Genomic DNA, 20,901 nt, shown 5'->3' on the forward strand with positions numbered 1-20,901 from the left:
GTGGGTCTATGAAATAAATTTAGTGGATTCGAACCAGAAGTTTTTAGAAAAATGAAACAGAACAGAATAGAATAGGAAGTATTAGAGTGCATTACATATAGTGAGGGTAAGAAGGGTTTCTAGGGCCTTTTGTTACTGATGTGAGTACTGGGTGTTGATGTAAATGTTCTTATATAGTGTGCTGAGATTATTTTTTTTAAAGGTTTGAAAGCCACCTCCTATCAGTGTTATTTAGAACAGCTAAAGACTGGAAAAATCTAAAAGTCAACTTGCAGGGGATTGCTGAAATAAATGATGGTCCATCCACACTAGGCAGTTATTAATCAGAATAAGGCAACTCTAAGTGTGCTACCAAAAGCAATCTTCAAAAAACATTGTTAGGTGGGAAAAGTAAGATGCAGAACAGTGTGGAGTCTGCATCATTTGTGCTTTTTAAAAAATTTATGCGTATACATCTACTGAGGAACTCTGAAAGAAACTAGTCACAGGGGTTGCCTCTGGGCAGGGGAGTGGAATTAGGAGACAGATTTCTCATTGTAATCCATTTTGTTCCTTTTTTAAACATGTGCAGACATTAACATATTAATGAAAAAATATATCCACCATTTAGGCCTCACCCAATAATCTACCCATCTCCACCCCTGATGATGACATGTGCAGCAGGGTGGACAGTGGTGTTCAAACCTAGCTCCACCAGGCATGCACTATGTGATCCTGGGCAAGAAATTTCCTCCATTTAAAGTCCCCTTCTCCTTAATGCAAAAATGCAGATTATGGTGACTTCTGCCCTGAGGACCAAGGTGAGGTTTAAATGACCGGATGCCTAAAAAAATGTGCCAGCCACCAGCAGGAACCTGGAAAATGCTAATCTCTCCCTTCCCTTCATGGACTCTTGAGCATTGTTCATATAAAGATCACAAAACTGTATATTGATCAACTCTTTTAAGAAACTACAGTTTGGGTTTAGAAATCTACCGGTACTATGTGATTTCATTTGTGTTTAAAAACTGTGAATGTGGGATCCCTGGGTGGCGCAGCGGTTTGGCGCCTGCCTTTGGCCCAGGGCGTGATCCTGGAGACCCGGGATCGAATCCCACGTCGGGCTCCCGGTGAATGGAGCCTGCTTCTCCCTCTGCCTGTGTCTCTGCCTCTCTCTCTCTCTCTCTCTCTCCCTCTCTCTGTGACTATCATTTAAAAAAAAAAACAAAAAAACAAAAAAACTGTGAATGTATGTACATATACATATGCAGGCATACAAACACACAAATGTGGCTTTGTTTATGGGAAGAATGCCATGTACCATACTTATTTTGGGGAATTGCTCTAAGGAGATCTTTTACTTTAAAAATCTCCATCTATTATTGCAATATTACTCACTGAAGGTGAATTAATATCATAAGAGATTTTTAAATGCTCTAAAAAAGGAAGACTCTTAAAATAAGAAGTATGTCCAATATCACCCATCTTATGAAATAGCTAACAACAAAACTCCAGCTGGACAGGTAAAGAGCCACACCAGGCCTGTGGACTTGTAACATCCTGTGATTGGTCCTCAAGAGAGTCTTTCCTACGCTAATGGAGTGATGCCTGCTGTTTATCTGAAGAAGTTTCCTTCAAGCATCTTCCCAATTGAGGTTTATTTTGGTAACTTCTCAACCCGAGCGGCAAGAGTTCTGGGTCCTCCTAGCCAAAGACTAACACCCCCGGCCCATCAGTTCCCCCAACTGGGGTCCCCTACCTTGCCATCAGAAGCAGTGTTGATCCTGTAGTGGTACACCCTCCCTTCATATCTCAGTGAGATGGACCTCTGGCCAGGACTGCTCTCGCTTTCCCGGACCAAGAAGCTGCCGTTGATCCCACTGCTCAGCAGGTATTCGGCTGCGTTGCGGGACACAGGCCCATGGTACCAGGAATGTTTCTCCAGACTATTGACTGGTGTGATGTAGTTGCTTGGGACCCACCCTTGGCCATTTTTGGTTTGGGCTTCACACCATTCCCCATTGTGATTGTATCCTAAAACCCGGAGCTTTTCACCTTAGAAGAAGAGAATCCAAAAAAAAAAAAAAAAAAAAGAAGAGAATCAAATCAGACATCAGCTTTACAGGCTGGCTTCATTCATTCCCATTTATTCTTACAGGATTACTAAAAATCTCCAAATTCCTAAACACCTACTTCCCTTTAACAAATCCACATAAATATAAGCATTTATAAGTGTATATAAAAAGAGTACATGTTTATACATGAAGCTTCTTGTTTGTAACTGAACATTACAAGAAAGATTGCCTCAATTTTCATAAATTTGTTACGTTTATTCAAGTGTTCTCTTCCTAACATAAGGAAGTTTCTTGGGGGAAAAAATACTTTCTCTTAAAAAAAAAAAAAAATGTTTTTGGTGTTTAGTCCAGGCGTTCTTTTCACGATCATGCTCTGGTTTTCCTAAGAACTACCATACGGGAACTCTTCTCCTTAAGTGGCTCTCTCATAAAGATACTGTTTTTTTTTTTTTTTTTCTCATTGTTGGCTCTGCATCCTTCACTAGGAAAACGGGTAGCCAGCTAAGCCACAGTTTCACCAGATCTGTCCCTTGCAAGCACCAGCAGTGGTCCATAGTTCTCCTACCTTTAGTTATGCTGAGGGTATTGTCCCCACTGGCCACAAAATCGTACAGTGCAACGAAAAGGTTGGGGTCATTTTCACTGGGGCCAGCAAGAAGGTTTTCCTTGGAGTTCCAACGGGCTGCTTCGCTGAGACCTTGGGGCTCAAAGTCAGATGCTACTGGCCTCTGAAGGGCTTCTGGAAGACAAATGGGAAACAGAAGAAACAAGAAACATTGGGGGAAATAATTAGTTTTATTCTCAGGAGCCAAAAATTGTTTCCATCATTAAACATTTCTGGTTTACTTCATTTCTCTTTTTTTTTTAGGATTTTTTAAAAGATATTATTTATTTATTCATAAGAGACACAGAGAAGAGAGGCAGAGACACAGAGGGAAAAGCAGGCTCCCTGTGGGGAGCCCAATGTGGGATTTGATCCCAGGACCCCGGGATCATGACCTGAGCCGAAGGTGGACACTCAACCAATGAGCCACCCAGGTGCCCCTGATTTATTTCATTTCTTAACATCTGTATGCAATTTGTATTAATAAGAAAGGTGGTAAAATGAAAATGGACTCTTCCTTTCCCAAATCTTGTGAAAGGTATGAAGTATTTTCTTTTCTTTTTTAGTATGAAATATTTTCATTCCAAAGTGGCAATCACTGTTTCCAAATAGCTTCAGCTTTTTAAATTCATTAATTCAAAATGAACTCATTTTAATAGTTAAAAATAGAAATAGTCTATCCTGGGATCCCTGGGTGGCTCAGCGGTGTAGCACCTGTCTTCAGCCCAGGGCGTGATCCTCGAGTCCCGGGATCAAGACCCACGTCGGGCTCCTTGCATGGAGCCTGGTTCACCCTCTGCCTCTGTCTCTGCCCCTGTCTCTCTCCCTGTCTCTCATAAATAAAGAAATCAAATCTTAAAAAAAAAAAAAAAAAGAAATAGTCCATCCTCATACATCTTTGCCATTGGTTACATATAATAGAGAACAAAAGTTTCTTTAAAACATTTCAAAACATGTTAAAGTTAATATGTATATATAATTTAAAAATCAAGTAAGACAGATGGGCTTATGATAAAGGACAAACACCTTCTACCCCACTCTTCTCTACACCCATAGGCAACAGCCATGCATGCCTTGAGTGACCCTCCATCTCTCTGAGGAGAAGTTGAGTCGCTTGACCCCACTCCTCTGCCCCTACAGCTCCTGTGCCAACCTCTACCATCACCTTTGCATTTTCAGTAACACACTTGCACAGCCTTCATTTCTTGTTCTCCAGCTATAGACAGTGTCTCTCGCTATTTACTTCCCAAGATAGCATCCCACCCTTCCTTCCAGCTCTCTCGACACTCTCAAAGACAGCCTTCTTTATATTTCCTTTACCTTGTGAAAACTAGTAAAGTTTCTTCCACTTTGTAATAATAAAGTCCTTCATGTTTTGTATATAAGTAGATTGTAAAAGGTGAACATCGATCAATCTCTCTTAAAGTCCATGTGGCTATTGTTCACTACAGGGTCAAAGAGAGTTCATTACTTTTTCCTGAAATTTTTTTCCTTTTCTTTTTTTTTCTTGAACTACGCTCAACCTCACTAGAATTTCTGTAATATACAGGAGAGTTTTTTTAAGGCAGCAAATGAACTCCAAGTAGGTCCTTTTAACAGTCATAGGATAGTATAGATTGAAATTGGAATACTCGTTTAAGGAAACTATAATAAGAAACCAACCTTTATAAAAGGAGGGATAAGGGGAAACTTTTAATTTTCCCATATGTGTAAGCCAAACCCAAATGGTAAGAAAATTATGTATGGGTGCCTGGGTGGCTCAGTTGGTTGGTTTTAGCTCGGGTCATGATCTCAGGGTCGTGGGATTAAGCCCTGCAACAGGCTCTGTGCTCAGCAGGAAGTCTCCTTGAGATTCTCTCTCCCTCTCCTACTGCCCCTCCCCTGGCTTGTGCCAAATCTTTCTCTCTAAAATAAATAAATACATCTTTAAAAAAAATAAGAGAAAAATTAAAATTTTCCCTCTTTATGGATTTAGAGAATCCCCAAATGTCTTTTTTTGGGCAATAACACCCATCTCAGGGATAGATCTGATTCTGCAGTATTCACTTCCCCCCCAAAACAAAACAAACCACTAGAGACATCTAAGACACCTGAGGGATGAGGCTGAACCAGGACTGGAGAACTTTCAGAAATGGGCATTCTTTAAAATATCTCTTTGGGGATGCCCAGGTGGCTCAGTGGTTGAGTGTCTGCCTTCGGCTCAGGGCGTGATTCTGGGTCCGGGGATCAAGTTCCACATCGGGCTCCCTGCACGGAGCCTGCTTCTCCCTCTGCCTGTGTCTCTGCCTCTCTCTCTGTGTTTCTCATGAATAAATAAAAACTTTAAAAAAAATATGTCTTTGGAACAAACTGACACAACATAAATAACTAGGGTCTTTCTTTTTTTTTTTTAAGATTTTATTTATTTATTCATGAGAGACACACAGAGAGGCAGAGACACAGGCAGAGGGAGAAGCAGGCTCCATGCAGGGAGCCTGACGTGGGACTTGATCCCAGGTCTCCAGGATCACACCCCAGGCTGCAGGCGGCACTAAACCGCTGTGCCACTGGGGCTGCCCAACTAGGGTCTTTTCAATACTAGCTTTTGTACTACTGACTGAAATAAACCTTCGGGAACTGTTTTTGCTAAAAGAGTAAATCCCCAACTACGTCATTATTATGTTTGGTAATCTCACTGTATGAATCATGAGGGCAAAGAGAATTTCAAGGAAGAGGGTCTGTAACACTGCCACTTCCTAGAGTGCAGAAAAGCCTTAGTTATGAGTTAGGCCCCGTCTCTTGAATATTTTACATGGGCTTGAAAAGCAAGCCTAGCACCCACTGTGGTCAGCAATTGATCAATTAACCAAATAAAGCTGATTAAGGGGCAGCCCCTGCAGGGAGCCTGCTTCTCCCTCTGCCTGTGTCTCTGCTTCTCTCTCTCTCTCTCTCTCTCTCTCTCTCTGTGTGTGTGTCTCTCATGAATAAATAAAATCTTAAAAAAAAAAAAAAAAGCTGGTTAAGGCAGAGAATTTTTTTTTTTAAATGTGTGATCCACCATTCCCACTTGAAAGTGCACTGGCTTGCTGGTCTTGACTGCAGGGACAAGGTCTGCCCTCTTGGGGCTGAGTATGTGGTGAGAGTTGGAGATTGTCCCCATCATCTATCTGGCTTCCAGCTTCGGTTTTCTGGCGGCCAAGGAAGGACTGGGATTTATATGCTCTGTGGCCCCAGCACAGTCCCTTCCAATTGGTTACAGCTGGCTCACTCACACCTGGTCTGGCAGCAATGTTTAAAATCACCTGCCTTTACTGAGTCTAAGGCATCCATCTGACTATCAGGGAAACCACTCTCTTTTTACACCTGCATTTCACTGGTTTCATATTAACCCAGTAAATAAAACAAGTGTATCTGAAGATCTGGAAAGAAACGTAACCAGATCTTGGTGTGGCTGGAGCAGTGAGTGACAGAGGATGACGGTGGGATGGCTGCCCTGTTCTATGGGCGGTAGGCACTAGGGAGGCAGGTTTTTTTTTTTTTGGGGGAGGCAGGTTTTATAGGAAGTGGAGCATGCTGGTCAACCTAATCCGTGGATTAAGTGGAAGCCAGTCAAAAGACTTCTAACGTCATTGTATTAAGCAACACCATTAGCCTAAGGATTCTTTTTTTTTTTTTTTTAATTTTATTTATTTATTTATGATAGTCACAGAGAGAGAGAGAGAGGCAGAGACACAGGCAGAGGGAGAAGCAGGCTCCATGCACTGGGAGCCCGATGTGGGATTCGATCCCGGGTCTCCAGGATCGCGCCCTGGGCCAAAGGCAGGCGCCAAACCGCTGCGCCACCCAGGGATCCCAGCCTAAGGATTCTTAACATAAAAGTAGTCTTGTATATCAACAGAAATAGATAAATCCCTCCACTATGGAAAAATGGACCAAAACCATGAATAAGCAATTTATAGAAAATTTAAATTACCATTAAACTTGGAAAGCAGGCTAGCCCTGGCTAGTAATCAAAGAAATACAAATTCTTTATCAAATTGGCAGATACATTTTTTAGAATCTAAGTCAGTGTTAAGACCTCAATGAAGTAACTCTCATAAAATACCAGTGGTTGCTGTAGAAATTGCCGTAACACTTTAGGAGGGCAACTGGAAATATAACCATATCTTTAAATCATTCCATAACCTTTGATCCACCTCTAGGAATTACCCTGAGATCTACACCATTATTTCTATATACTGATTTTTAAATAGTAGCACAGAAAAAGAGGAGCACAAAATATCTAACAACATAAGGTAAGTTAGCATGTGGTCCATCCATAATACAGAATATATCCATAAAGCCGTTAAAAATATTTTTAGAAAAAACAACTACTGGCTTGAGAACACATTCATAATAATGCTATTACAACCTGTTATATACACGGTGATCCCAATTTTGTAAAAACTGAAAAAGTACAGGAGTTACACCAAAACGTGAACAGTAATTAGCACAGGGTGGTGTGCATTAACAGTGTCATTAAAAGTAGTTAATTTGGGGTGGTGGGATTACAAACTTAAAATTTCCTTTATTTTGGGATGCCTGGGTGGCTCGGTGGTTGAGCGTTTGCCTTCCGCTTAGGGTGTGATTTTGAGGTCCTGGGAGTACCGCATCAGGCTCCCTGTGAGGAGCCTGCTTCTGTCTCGCCCTCTCTGTGTCCCTCACAAATAAATAAATAAAATATTTAAAAATAAATAAATAAATGCAATTTCCTTTATTCTTTTCTATATTACGGCCTATTTCTCACAATGAATGGGGATTGTTTTTTGTAATTCAGAAAACAGTCACAAAAATAGAGAAACTGCCATCATAAATAGGAGCCAGCTGATGCTTCCCTAATTGATAATCTAACCTGAAAAAGAACTGGGGGGGGGGGGGGGGGGGGAAGGGGGGAGGAATCTCCTGGAGCTGTCCTGAAAAAATATTTGCGTGCTTCCCTCTGGAGTCCCGACCTCGTGGCCATGAGCACACAACTCTGGCAGCCCCGGCCCACACAGGAAATTAAACCAAAGTCATGAATACAGAAATGCTTTTCTTCTCCACTGCCATTTGACCTCTTCTATCAAACATTCTGCAGCATCTGGATTTGATCAAAGTTACATAATCAGGGGAAGTGGCCTGGAAAACACCTGGACTAGGCAGAAGGCGGATACCCGCCCAGGGGTGCCTGTGGATTTCAAGTCTGGGATTGAAGAGGGACTGTCCCTAACATGGAGACTGCTGCTGGGAATTTCATGTGAGGGGATGAGCCCTTTGTCAGGAAGGAAAGGGCCTCCCACAGCTTTTTGATTCAATGGACAGCAGGAAATCCAAGGCAGTCTCTCGATTTTCCTCTCCAGTTCTTGCTCCATTCCACAAATTAATGGCCAAAGCCCAAAGGGAAGTATTGCTCATGCATGCCTCTGGATCAAGACCCTGAAGTATAGCCACAGCCCAACACCAAAACCTTCCAGTCAAGTCCCAATCCAGGCTGATGTCAAAATTGACTCACAATGTATAAATGCCAAGTTCCTTGCTTCATTTCATTGTGAACTACGCTTGTCAACCTTAAAAATGATCACAGCTTACAAGGCCAACACTGAATAATGTACTTCAACCTTCCTGGCTTAATGCGAGGACTCCCTGCCAGGCCCACTGTCAGGAAGTTAGACCCCTGAAGCCCCGAGGCTTCATTCTAAAAAGATGCTCAAAATAGCTTCCCTTTTCTGCTCTTCCAGTGGATCTTTTGGCTGTTGTTTAAGTCTTGGGAGAGAAATTTCAGCATCTGCTATTATTCTCTTACTTTTTTTTAGTGAACATTTTCTGCAGCATCCTTTCTGAGTCATATTTAAATCTATTTAAGATTCGTATCTTAAAAAGTGCCTCTCACTCCTTTTAAAACCCTTTTGTTATTTTAGTATACTGTTCATGAAAGGCTTCCACTCACCCATAAAACTCGGGAAAAGTCATTATTAATTAGCCAGTTAAACACCAAAAACGGTGATAGGGAAAAAAAAAAAAAAAGCCTCCAAAAAGCTATGGCTCCAACCATGAAAATATCAAACTGTTTAAAAAAATCCAGTAAGGATAATGCCACAAAATTCACTGGGCCTGTGCATGTTTCACTCACTTGGATAGTATTCTAAGAAACGGCTTGGGGTCTTTAGAGCACAATTTAAAAATCGTTTTTATATGAAAGTAATCCCTTCTTAAAGTTGTGAGTCACTGATCAGAAAAGTTCACAAAAGATTCTCTGATATGGTCTATCTGGTCTAGACTTCCAGGAGCTGCCCCTGAACCCTCTCTGTGAGCCAACAGGAGGAGGTAAAATGTTCCTCAACTCCAGGGGTTCGAGGGGAAGGAGACTGCACCTCTGGGAAGCTCCTCCACCTTCCTGTAGGTGCTCCGGCCCCAGGCCACCCTCCTCTTGCAGAGCAGCTCATTGGCTGCTGGGCCTTTGGGGTTGGGAGGGGAGAGGGCAGGGTGTGTCAGGCATGATAAACAGATAAACATTCCCTTTACTTTTGTTCAATTTCAATTATTTAAACCCTTGTTGCCTTATTCTTATTTCCTTTGTGGGCCTTTGACTATTACCCTCCAGTTCAAGGAATCTCTGTAATTCAGAAATCTATAAAACAGATCCCTCAAAAAAGAGGGAAGGCTTCGTGTTTTATTTCAGACTTGGTTCCAACTGATGAGATCATGCTCAGACTATTCTCAAGTCAGTATACAACAATCTCATACAACTTATAATATGAGCTTAGAGGAAAAGTATTATTTCCCATAATTTGAACTTGATGAAAGTCATTTTATCTACATCCTACATGGTCTTTTTATTTTGTAATTTACACCCTCACCCAGAGCAGTTAATGTTATTTAAAAAATAAGTTTAGTTAAATATGGCCTTGGTCTTATCTTCACACTCAACAAAATTTTCCCAGCACCCCAAACACTGTGTTAGCTGCTGGGAGCAGGGGTAGGGCAAGGTGGTAATGATGCAAAGAATCACCACATGACCTGTGTCCCTGTGGGAGGAACACAGCTAATGAAAACGTACACAGCCTCAATGGCAAAAGTCAGAAGACAGGCAGGCACTGCCCTGTGGACTAAATTATAAGAACAAGACACTGAGGGCCAGAAGTTGTGAAAGGATCAGCTTACTGGCATCAGGAAGGATGTGGATCCTGAACAAGATCTCGCTGCTTAGCAAGGGAAGCAGGACTAACACAGAGGTCCAAAGCTAGCCTGACACCCTGAGGCTGCTAAGGGAGGGGTCTTCATCTGTACTGTGCTGTGGTCCCTCTGGTGGTGTCTGGGTATGCCTCAGAATAAAGTCTGTAAATGCAGAGAATGTGGAGGACTGCAAAGGAAAATAACTATACTGAAATTGTCCTCAAAATCTTAAAAATTAATTTGTGATACAATGCTTCTTTATTAATGCATTAAATATATGCCTCTTTGTTAACACATTAAATAACAAGATTCAGGGATCCCTGGGCGGCTCAGCAGTTTAGTGCCTGCCTTTGGCCCAGGGCATGATCCTGGAGTCCCAGGATGGAGTCCCACGTCGGGCTCCCTGCATGGAGCCTGCTTCTCCCTCTGCCTGTGTCTCTGCCTCTCTCTCTCTCTCTGTGTGTGTGCGTCTCTCATGAATAAATAAATAAAATATTAAAAAAAAAAAAGATCCAGGAGTAACTGCTATCATTTCCAAGTAGTGGTATGTGTAAGCAACAATTACAACCATTAGATGACATAAAAATATCTGAGTTTTACTGGTGATGAAGTCACAAGTACCTGCTAATATTACTGCGGTTTGTTACATTCTTAAGAAAAAATGAAACACTAATTTTCAGTCAGAGGTTAGTGAAATAAAGTTCTAATATTTCCCCTTCCAAGGACATGGAGCCTCTGAATTCTATCCCAGATCCCAAGGGCCTTCCAGGTTAACAACTCCTACACTACAGATGTGGTTCAGTAGAACCCGAATAATCTGAACTGGAGATGGGTCTAGAAAAGAGGCTGCTATAAATTAGTTAAGAAGTCCAAATTATGTAAACTCCTTTTTAAATAGATGCAGTTTTATCACTTCTCACTTATGGGCATTATAGGCAATAAGTTAAATAGATTTCCAGAGAAACCTCCCTTAAAAAATAAAGAGTAAAAAATAAAGTTATTTAAATTAGCCCAAGGTTTAAATATTTCTCCTGGAATCTGTTTACATTATAATGTGCCTAGCCAGTCAAGTTTAGAAAACAGAATTCTCGGGATCCCTGGGTGGCGCAGCGATTTGGCGCCTGCCTTTGGCCCAGGGCGCGATCCTGGAGACCCGGGATCAAATCCCACGTCGGGCTCCCGGTGCATGGAGCCTGCTTCTCCCTCTGCCTGTGTCTTTGCCTCTCTCTCTATCTCTCTCTGTGACTATCATAAATAAATAAAAATTAAAAAAAAAAAATTAAAAAAAAAAAAAGAAAAGAAAACAGAATTCTCCGTGCTAATCTTGGTCTCTATCAGCAGTCCAAGTATTAAACCTTTCTGAAAGGTACACAGTCCCCTCCTTCTATCAGAAAGCAAAAAATAAAAAGAATTCTGTTACCTTCTAAGACTCTGTTGTCAAAGAAGCCTCCAGTTCCTGGAGATGGAGCATAATAAAGAGCCATATAAAAGAACAACCCACCATTTTCAACACCCCACCACCACCTCATCTCAGCTAAGTTTATACTCACATTGTAACCACTTTTCCTCCTAAATCCCTATGATTTGTTCCCCTTTACTGGTTCCCTCCCCCCCCATCTTCTCCCCCCCCCACACCAGCCTTTAATCCTACCCCACTCCACTCTGCCTCCACACTGCTACCAGAGGGGTCTTTCTGAAATTTAAGACTGACCAAGTGGTTCTCCTGTTAAAATCCCATGGAGACAGCTGCTGGTAGAGGCAGAAGGGAAAGCCTAGAGCGGTCAAGTGCTTTGCAAGGTCCTTAGCAGTTTGCAGATAACATAGAAGACACTACTCCTAGCAGGTAACAGGCACTCAAAGACAGCTGGGGTTTTCATTACTACTACTACTGCAGGAGAAGTCCGAGCTCCCGAAGTGGGGGCACAAAAGGCTCTTCAGGGTCTGGTCTGGGACCAGCTTCTCCCACAACCCCTAGGTCCCCATTCCAGCCTCTCTAAACCTCTCTGGTGGTTTCCCCCACACAAAACCTGTGGCTGCCTCATCTTATGTGCACTCTGACAAGTGCCTTTAACTCTCCCTGGAATGCCTTCCCAGCTGACTCCCCCCATCCTCTTGACCTCACTTCCTCTATGGAGCCTGACTGGTCCTTTCTCCTCCCTATCGCTTCCCCCTGGTTGACTGCTTCCCCTTCACCTTGTCAGCAAGGAAATCTGGTAAGCCTGGACTCCAGGGCCGACAAGCCTTATTTAAATCTCTGTCCACCCTGTCTTGAAGTAATTAATTTCCCAGTTGCACAACAGGGCAACAATGGTGTCTACCTAGCCAGGCTGTCAGAAAGGCTCCGTGCACACTGCATGCAGGGAATTTCTGCACAAATGCCAAGTGTGGTACCTGGCCCTAGGGACCTGCACCTTAGGGCAAGTACTCCCTCATTTATTATTGTCCTCATGACAGTGTGAACTCTGGGACAGAGCCCAGCGATCTTACCACAGTCTTCACCCCTTGCCTCCTGCAAGGCAGGGCATATAGCACCGCTGGGTGTTTACTGTAACCATCCGCTATACAGACAGAACATCCTGCACCTGTCTCAAGCAACAAGGTAAAATATTAAGTCATGACAGAAGAGTGTACCTTAATTATCTGTCAACCTGCAGTAAGAACAGCAAAAAGACAGCAGGATGAAAAGAAATGACATGCTGCCAGGGAAGCTTTTGTAAAGATCTCAGAAATGCAGTCATTTTTTTCTTTTTTAATGGAATGTAAACCATGGTCAAGATACTAAAACAAGGGCAACATAAAAGTCCATTTCTCTGCACTTTCAAGAGAAACAGGATTCATTATAGTCCCAGAACAGGCACACAGCACCTCCACACACATTCTGTCGGGGGCAGGGTGGGGTGGGGTGAGCAATGGTTCCCTGAATCCCTGCACTGGCCCTGATTCAAACCATCTGCAGTGGGCCCACTAACCATGGAAGCATTTTTATTCTGTCACAGGCCATTTGCAGCCGACTGAAAGCCTCCCCCTCTGCCTGCTGGGCCATCGGGGCCTGGGGATGGTTTGGAAAGCACTCGTTTCACATTTCCTGTTCTCCCCAAAAGGGTCACCAAGGACTCCTGGGTCAGTTTAGATTCGACTCACTGAAGTAAAGGGGCTACCTGATGGCAGGTAATGTCCCCAAGATGTCTCGTTAGCCATTGTTATTCCTGTTGTTAATCTGAGCGAATGTGACCCAAAAAAGGTATGTGAGTTCCCAAAAGTAATGGCTAATTCTATCCATGACCCACCTTTAAATTCAATGTTAAGGTATGCAATGTCCAGTGTTACTAGCTACACTTGAACACTGGTAAGATTGCTAAGGATTGGGCCTTTTTTTTTTTTTTTAAAGATTTTATTTATTTATTCATAGAGACACAGAGAGAGAATGAGAGGCAGAGACACAGGCAGAGGGAGAAGCAGGCTCCATGCAGAGAGCCCGACATGGGACTCGATCCAGGGTCTCCAGGATCACGCCCTGGGCTGCAGGCGGCACTAAACTGCTACGCCACCGGGGCTGCCCGGATTGGGCCTTTAAAGAAAATTTAAGAGCAATGAGGTTCAAGTTTATGCAACTGACTAACAGAATAATAGCCAGTATTTATCTGTCACTTACTGGGTGCCAGGACTGTGCCAAGCACTTCATCTGTACCGAACCCCACAAGCCTAGGCTGATGCTCTGACTGGGAGGACAGGCGATGGAAGAAGAGTTAAGGTTACTCCTCTACCTCTCCCTGTAGCTTCCTTGCACCAGGCTGTCCATCAGGCTGTCCACCAGTCCGTATGGCTCCCACTCAACATTTTGCACTTCTCTCTCAGAATCTGGCTTTTTCCCTTTCTCCCTTCTGGGTCTCTTCCTCTGCCTGCCTTGGGCTATCCTTTGGCACCCCATACCCCTTCTCATCTGTGTTCGTTTTGGTCTCAGCCTTTCTCTGCCTCCCTCTCCTCTTTAATTCCCCACCTGCTTTTCTGTTTCCTTCACCTGTCTGTCTTCCTTGTCACTACCACCACAGACAGTAGAACAAGGCACCTATGATGTGGGTTAAGAAAGAAAAATCTGAGAGCCAATTTCAGAAAATAACAACTCTCCTCATCTGAGGGCAGAGTTAGACTCTCATGTGTTGGTAATCAGCAAGCTATTTTCCCAAATGTCTTTGGAACTACAACTTCACGAGGCAAGAAAACAAGACTGACCATAATGTGCTCTGTGTTCTTTTTTTAAACAGTAACCTTGGGCCCAGCTAAGTATGAGAAGTGACTTAATCCATGCTCTCTGAGGCTCAGACTCAGGACCTTCAGGTTATGAAACTGATATTCTGCCAGTGGCTTGAGGAGGGCAAATTTAAGATTGACCATAATTTGGTCATTTTGAAAGCTGGGTGATGAGTACAAGGAGTTCAATGGGCTGCTTGTTACAGACTTAGAATTTTCCATAAAAAAAAAAAAAACCAAACCTAAGAATTTATAAATCTTTCAATGTGTTTAATTAACGATCCACTATTACAGAGAAAAAGTTAAATTCTTCCAATATCCCATTTGATCTTTAGTTCTTATACATATTTATCTTTTCCAGTTTTATTGAGATATGATTGATATAAAACATTGTATAAATTTCAGGTGTACAACATGACTTAATACATGTAGATACTGTGAAATTATCAGTTATCACAGTAAGTTAACGTCCATCACCGCCCAGTTGCAGATTTTTTCCTTACAATGACAACTTTTAAGATCTACTTTCTTAGCAACTTTCAAATATACAGTACTGTTAACCACAGTCATCATGTTGTACACTGTTGTTATATATTTTTAAACTTATCTGTAGACAATTTTTCCTGTTTCTATCTCAGATCAGTGATTACACTGGCAAAATCATGACGATTTTAGAACAAGGTAATGAGTAGTATGAGATGTTCGGTTTTCACATATTTGGAGCTGTGGAAATACTGCCTCTGGAGAGATTATGATGCCAATCATGAACCAGTGGGATTTCTTCTTCCGCAACTAAAACATTCACCATGGGCATAAGAAAGGATCAGAGAGGGGCCTGCCTGGCTGGCTCAGTCAGAAGAGCCTATTAAGTTCCAGCCCCAGGCTAGGTGTAGAGATTACATAAATAAGTAAAATTTACAGAGAGAGAGAGAGAGAGAGAGAGAGAGAGAGAGAGAAAGAAAGGATTACAGAAAGGGAAGATACTCATCCTTAAAACCAATGACAGGAAGTATTCATTCTATTCATCAAAGCAAATTTGGAAACAAACTGTTCTGTTAAGAAAAACTACGGTAGGTTCAGCTCACTTCTATTGTGACTTCAGCCATTGAAGGAATTGGCTGAACAATTTAAACGAAATCTTTCACACAGATCTCCTAACTCAACGAGGGGCAGACTACTACTCAGTTGTATTTTAGAAATGAGAACACCGATGCTTGGAAAGCAATATGCCTCAGGTCAGCAGGCAAGCATGGCTGGCAACCCAGGCCACTGGCTTTGGAGCTGCATGCCTCACTTGAGAATGGGACTTCTGCTATACCCTCACAACAGAGCCGTCTGGATCTAGGGACATCATCTCAAAGGAACCCTATGTCGGTATAAATACAAATATTTAGCATTTTATTGGTTTTTAAAACTTTCACTAGAATCATCTCCTAGATCCTCAAAACAATTCTGTAAGGTGAGCTAGAGAGAGGATGTTTGCTCTTAGAGGTAAGCAAGAAGCAGAAAAGCTGAGGAGTCAGACAAAAACTGGGATCTCCTGACTCCAAATTCAGAAGTACTTCTGAAAAGTATTTCAAAGTGAACAGGGTCTTTCTCCTCCTCTTGTCTAGAACCACATAGTGTTGGTGTGTGAGAATTAAGTGAGGATGTGTATGAAACGCTTACTGCTGAGGAGTGTCACATCAGAAAGGCTCCACAATTTTAGCCTAACCTCAAACCAGAGGACTGGCTGGCTTTCTATTAGGTTCCTGAAAGAGTCTCACATTTTCTTTGTTACTAAACAAGGGAAGCATGTGATGACCTCAGGAAAGAGTGTTTAGAAAGAGAGCATGAGATTCTCTGAACCAGAAGTTCTAACAGTGTATCCGTGTGGCTGGCACCACATAAAGCATTTGCCAGAAAGTTAACTGCTGAAAAGAAGCATTTAAAAGCGGGCCCTTAAAATAAAATTTGAAAGTTCAAGAAGAGTTCACTTCACAAGATATTAAATTTTGATTCCACACTACAGAACTAGCATGTTCATGTACAACAGTCACGCATGATGTATGCAAATACAAACATGAAGAAAGAAAAGTAGGAAAAACAGCAAATTCAGATGGCTAGTGTTCATATTTTCTTCCACATCTGTAGGGAGAAGGAATAATCAGAAAACTCAGTGTTTGAAGTAGACCTAAGGTTGTAAAGCTAAATGTGGTCATGGTGAAAGATGCTTCTATAAACATACATTTTTACAGAGTTGTAACACAAAATTCAAATACTATAAACACTTATTATGTCCATAGAATATTTCCAGAAGGATACAGGAGAAACTCTGAGTGTCTCTGGTTATAGCGAATCTGGATAGGAGACAAAGTACTTTTCACGAAATACCTTTTAGAATTTTTTTTATCAAGTACAGCTATCTTAATACATGTTTAAAATTTTTATTGGTAAAAATAATCCTTTTGGTAAAGATAATCATTTTTTTTCAGTATTAGTTTTCTAGAAAAGTGTTTCTTGAAGATACTATTTTAACAGCCACAGAGAGTGTCAAAGGTCACAGTCTCAGTTGGTAAAGCACAACACATAAAACTGGGCTCTTTGGAACCAGACAGCATGTCAAATCCCGACACCACCACTTGCCTGAGTCCCTGTGACCTCAGATAAGTTTCCTAACTTTTTGTTTTTGGTGACTTAGAGTCTTCATCTATTAAATGGAATTAACCACAGGGCCATCATGAGAAACAAGCAAACCAAATCATACAGAATGCCGAAACAAAGCTGGGCTTACAGTAAGTATTTAATTGTTTCTTTGACAGCCAGGCCTGGGTAGCAAGTAGATATGTGATCAAGTTGCATTTAAGGTAGAATCCTCTCGACAGAATGGAAAACTTGACCATATTCAATTCTCTCTGTGGCCTGAGCTGCCTGAGCCCTGAGTGGGTGTCAATAAACAGTGATTGATTGATTTAGGATGTCAGTAAAAACCGAAAGGCTGGATTACTTATCCAGATGTTGGCAACTGTTCTCCCCAAGAGACTAATAGCACATCCAGTCTTCAAGAAACAATTACTAAATTCTCTCTACTTACAAAAGAGTAATTCCATTTACTTTCTCCAATTAAATATACCAACAAAATAAGGGAAAGTCAGTAAAAAGAAAAAATTCCTACAGTGATTCCTTCCTAGAGGCAGCTTTAATCAAGATAGTCAGTGGTACCAGAGCTGGGGATTTTTTTGAGACTTGGGAGGCTACATTATTATTTCAAGACAGGATGCAGGAAAATGGAGTAAAACATTTTAGATTAGATTCCTCCCGACAAGCCCCAATAATTAAAGCAGCCAGGTCAACACTAAATCTCCAGTTTACCCCCAAGAAAACAATATCACAGCTCTGCTATGACCTAAACTTTCCTCCAGCTCTGCAGCTACAAAAGTCTGTTCATATACTCCGCCAAAGGAGTCCATCTGCAAAATGGAGATGATAATGCCTAACACTAACTCGATACAGATGTAAATGAGAATGTGTTCAGAATTCTGAGCAACTTGGAAAATAAGCAACAGATTAACTGAAGATGATTTTGGCTGCTTTAGATGCCAACTTTTAGGGACAAATAAACTGTCTCCTCCTTCCAAATGCTGGATTTTGTGAGCCTGCTCCAAGGGAAGGGGACATCCCAAACAGGGAAGTGGAGTGATCGATGTACATACACATACTGTGGCAGCAGAGGCAAACAGGTTTTACCTACCTCACTGGAGTTTAAGGTTTAAGCTGCTTATGTGACTCCAGGCAGGCCCTCAAGTTAAAAAGTAAACAAAACAAAACAAAACAGTGCTCAGTGAGGATTGTGGGGTGAAAAAAAAAAAAGTTGTAAGGAAGAGAAGTTAACCATTTATGAGGCCTCCGTTTATTTCTCTTTCATTTTCAAAAGAAAAACATTAGAACTTCATGGCACTATAGCAGAAATTCTACTTGTTCTAAAATGAGCTTTAAGTTTCTTTTCCTATTTTAAGTCCTAAGTGAAAACAACAGAGAAATGCCAGCAGGATTACGTCTGGGATGACCAGTCCCTAGTCACATCAATTTCAGGTCCACTCGAAGTTACAAAATGACGACGCACCATCCCCAGTTCACATTTTTTCAGTTGTTACTGGCACAGGAAAGGAAAGACAACAGGAAAGATGAACACAGAGATGAGAGAAGCAAAGTAGAATGGAAAGAAGGCAAAAGTAAGATGCTCCTGGCTCTGCACTTTATGGAGCGAACTTAACATGAGGCTCCCCTCCCCCAAGTACTTGGTACCCATTCACGAAGCCTTCCTAAAATTCGTAAATTTCGCTTCCCCCGACCCACCCCGAAAAGGAAGAATTCCTAAGACCTCTGCGTGGTCTATAGATAACACCGGGTTGGGGGTTGTGGGAGTGGGGTGTGGGGTACAAAGATTGCTTGAACTTCGTATCCATAAATGGTAGAGCCGTATTCCTTTGTACACGACCCTTAACGAAAATCACATGTTTCACAAACACGGGTCGACCTTTTTGACACATAATTCCCAACTAACGGTAAAAATTCCACAACGTGGGCTCGGGCTCACACGCCGTTCGGGCCTGTAGAGCTCACTTTCTCAAACTTTCTCGGGAAGAGCCCCGGGGCTGGGGGCCCGGCGACACAGCCATCCTGGCGTGGCTCTCCCGGGGTTAGGGCGCGGGGGCCGGAGCCCCACACCCTCCCGCTCCGCCCGCAGCGCCCAGGCGCGGTCGCAGGACACAGAAAGAGCAAGAGAGGGAGGAAGGGAGAGAAAAGGGAAAGGGAAGGGAGGGCGAGGGCGAGGAGGGAGCGAGCGAGTGAGCGAGCGCGCGCGCGCGCGGGCGCCGCCCGGGAAGGCCCGACCGGAGGCCCCGAGGCCTCCTCGACCCGCTCCCGCCTGCCGGCGCTTACCTTCCAGGTAACAACTGGAGGAGGAAGAGAGCCCCTTCTTGGATTTGCAGCCCACCAACTTCAAGCAGATCTCCAACATTTTCGCGTGCCGGCGGCCGGGGCCGGCACCCCCGGGCTCCCTGCGCCGCGCCCTCAGGTCCGGCGCGCCCCGCTGGCCCCGCGCGCCCTCCCGCGCCCCGGCGGCCCCGCCACGCCGCCTCGCCGCCGCCCTGCGCGCCAGCCCATGGCCGCGGCCGCGTCTCCGTCTCGGCTCGGGACGCGCCTGTTAACAAAGGGCCCCGAGCCCGGCCCGCGAGGCCCGCCCCCGCCGCGGCTGCAGCCGCCGCCTTAACCCCCTCGGCGCCGCGCCGGCCGGCCCCAGTCTTCCCGGCGACCGCCAGGCCCACCCCGGCCTTGGCCCTCTGCCGAGGTCCAAAACCAACCCGGGGACGGGTTCTGTGTCAGCAGGGGGGCTGTTTTTAGGTACAGCAATGAGTGGTTCTCAACGATGGCAAGTCCTAATGGCCCAAGACAGACTGGCTACTCTGAGCTGCCGGGGGCGCGGGCCTACTTAGCACCACCTTTGGAACCTCGAGCATCTCTGTGGCGAGATGCCCCCAACCTGCGCGGCTTAAAGCCGAACCACGCTGGTGCCCGGGGGCTCTGGCAAACCATGTGTCGCAAAAATGCTGGCGAATAACGCAAATTCCTCTGCAGTTACCAATACTGGTCTCACATATGTTCACTGAGTTGACAGTGATTAAGGCTAACTCAGTGGGTGTATAAAGAATGAATAATCAGAGAGCTAGAGCCCACATGACAACCTCACAGGTATGCAAGACATTAGTTAAATCATACATTCAGACTAGGAGGTGGCTGGAAACGGAAGAGAGATCGGTTCGAATTCAAACATAATTTCTGATTATATGTAAAGGAAATTCAGCTTCCACGAAGACCCATCAGAGAGGCAGGGCCCTCATCCCTGCTTGACCTTATTTTCTTCAACTGGAAACTTTTCCCCCTTGTTTGGTAAGTGCCACAGGCACCATTATTTAAAACTCATTTCATGGCTGTAGACAGCTGAAATCTTTAGAACTCTGGTTAGGACTGACAATATACATTATTATAACAAAAAGTAACAATAATCACAATAGTTATTATTTGGCACAAAGCCAGGAATCTAGATGGATGGGAAGTAACAGGGAACCCAACAAACCAAATAATCAAATGAAAATCAGATATACTTCAATAACAATAAGAAAAGTTATTTATTTAATAAAGAGTGTCAGATAACTGCAACAGAGAGAAAAGTTAATGTAGCTCACGTATTAGAACAGATGAATAATGAGAGGATGTGTATTGAGGATGTGTCCTTAGTGTGTGTCAGACACTTAAGAGAAATATGGTCCATTCATCATAACACTGCATTTGTGTAATGATCCTGTGAGGAAAAGAGATTATCCGGATTCTTCAGGTAAAAACCTGATGGTCAAAGAAGTCAAGCACCCTGCCCAAGGCACCATAGTTGGAAACTAACTCTGCTTTGCCAGTTCCAAGAATGAGGCTCCTGATCAGTCGATTACACAGCCCCCTCCCATCAACAGTAAATTTCAAATAGATTAAAGCCTTGGATTTCTCTATTCTAGGTTAAATAGCTAACATCATATATACCAAAGGAAGTGCTGGTTTATTTAGAGACCCTTGACTGTGAGTGGTCAACCCCAGAAGGCAAAGCTGGACTCATTTGTTGTACTTTCCAGGCTATTCTATAACAACAAAAATCTGGATATCTTGGAATGGCTAAGTAACAAGATCTTCATGTAGGTCTGCCAAAAATAGCATATAAAAATTCACAACTGGACTGGACATGACTAGTGTATATCACAGGAGCTCTCAGCCAGAGCATCATCAACTTTTCAGAAGTGT

General features: G+C 43.2%; 1 protein-coding gene across 3 annotated transcripts in view; it reads right to left on the reverse strand.

Annotated features, from left to right (window-relative positions):
• The window catches only part of ABL1 (ABL proto-oncogene 1, non-receptor tyrosine kinase), a 144,872-nt gene that overhangs the window by 29,158 nt on the left and 94,813 nt on the right, over positions 1-20,901 (reverse strand). Inside the window, exons 1-3 of one of the 3 annotated variants that reach the window (XM_026009530.2) lie at positions 18,997-19,208; positions 2,620-2,793; positions 1,739-2,034 (exon numbers count right to left, since the gene is read on the reverse strand). In XM_026009530.2, the coding sequence (XP_025865315.1) occupies positions 1,739-2,034; positions 2,620-2,793; positions 18,997-19,075 (549 nt within the window). In that variant the 5' untranslated portion in view covers positions 19,076-19,208. Of the gene's footprint in view, positions 1-1,738; positions 2,035-2,619; positions 2,794-11,248; positions 11,390-18,996; positions 19,209-20,901 lie in introns of those variants that run through there. The other 2 variants (XM_072748351.1, XM_026009529.2) reach the window with 2 other exon arrangements.

The sequence above is a fragment of the Vulpes vulpes genome, chromosome 2 (genome assembly GCF_048418805.1).
Source record: "Vulpes vulpes isolate BD-2025 chromosome 2, VulVul3, whole genome shotgun sequence".
In the NCBI taxonomy this organism is placed as follows: domain Eukaryota; kingdom Metazoa; phylum Chordata; class Mammalia; order Carnivora; family Canidae; genus Vulpes; species Vulpes vulpes.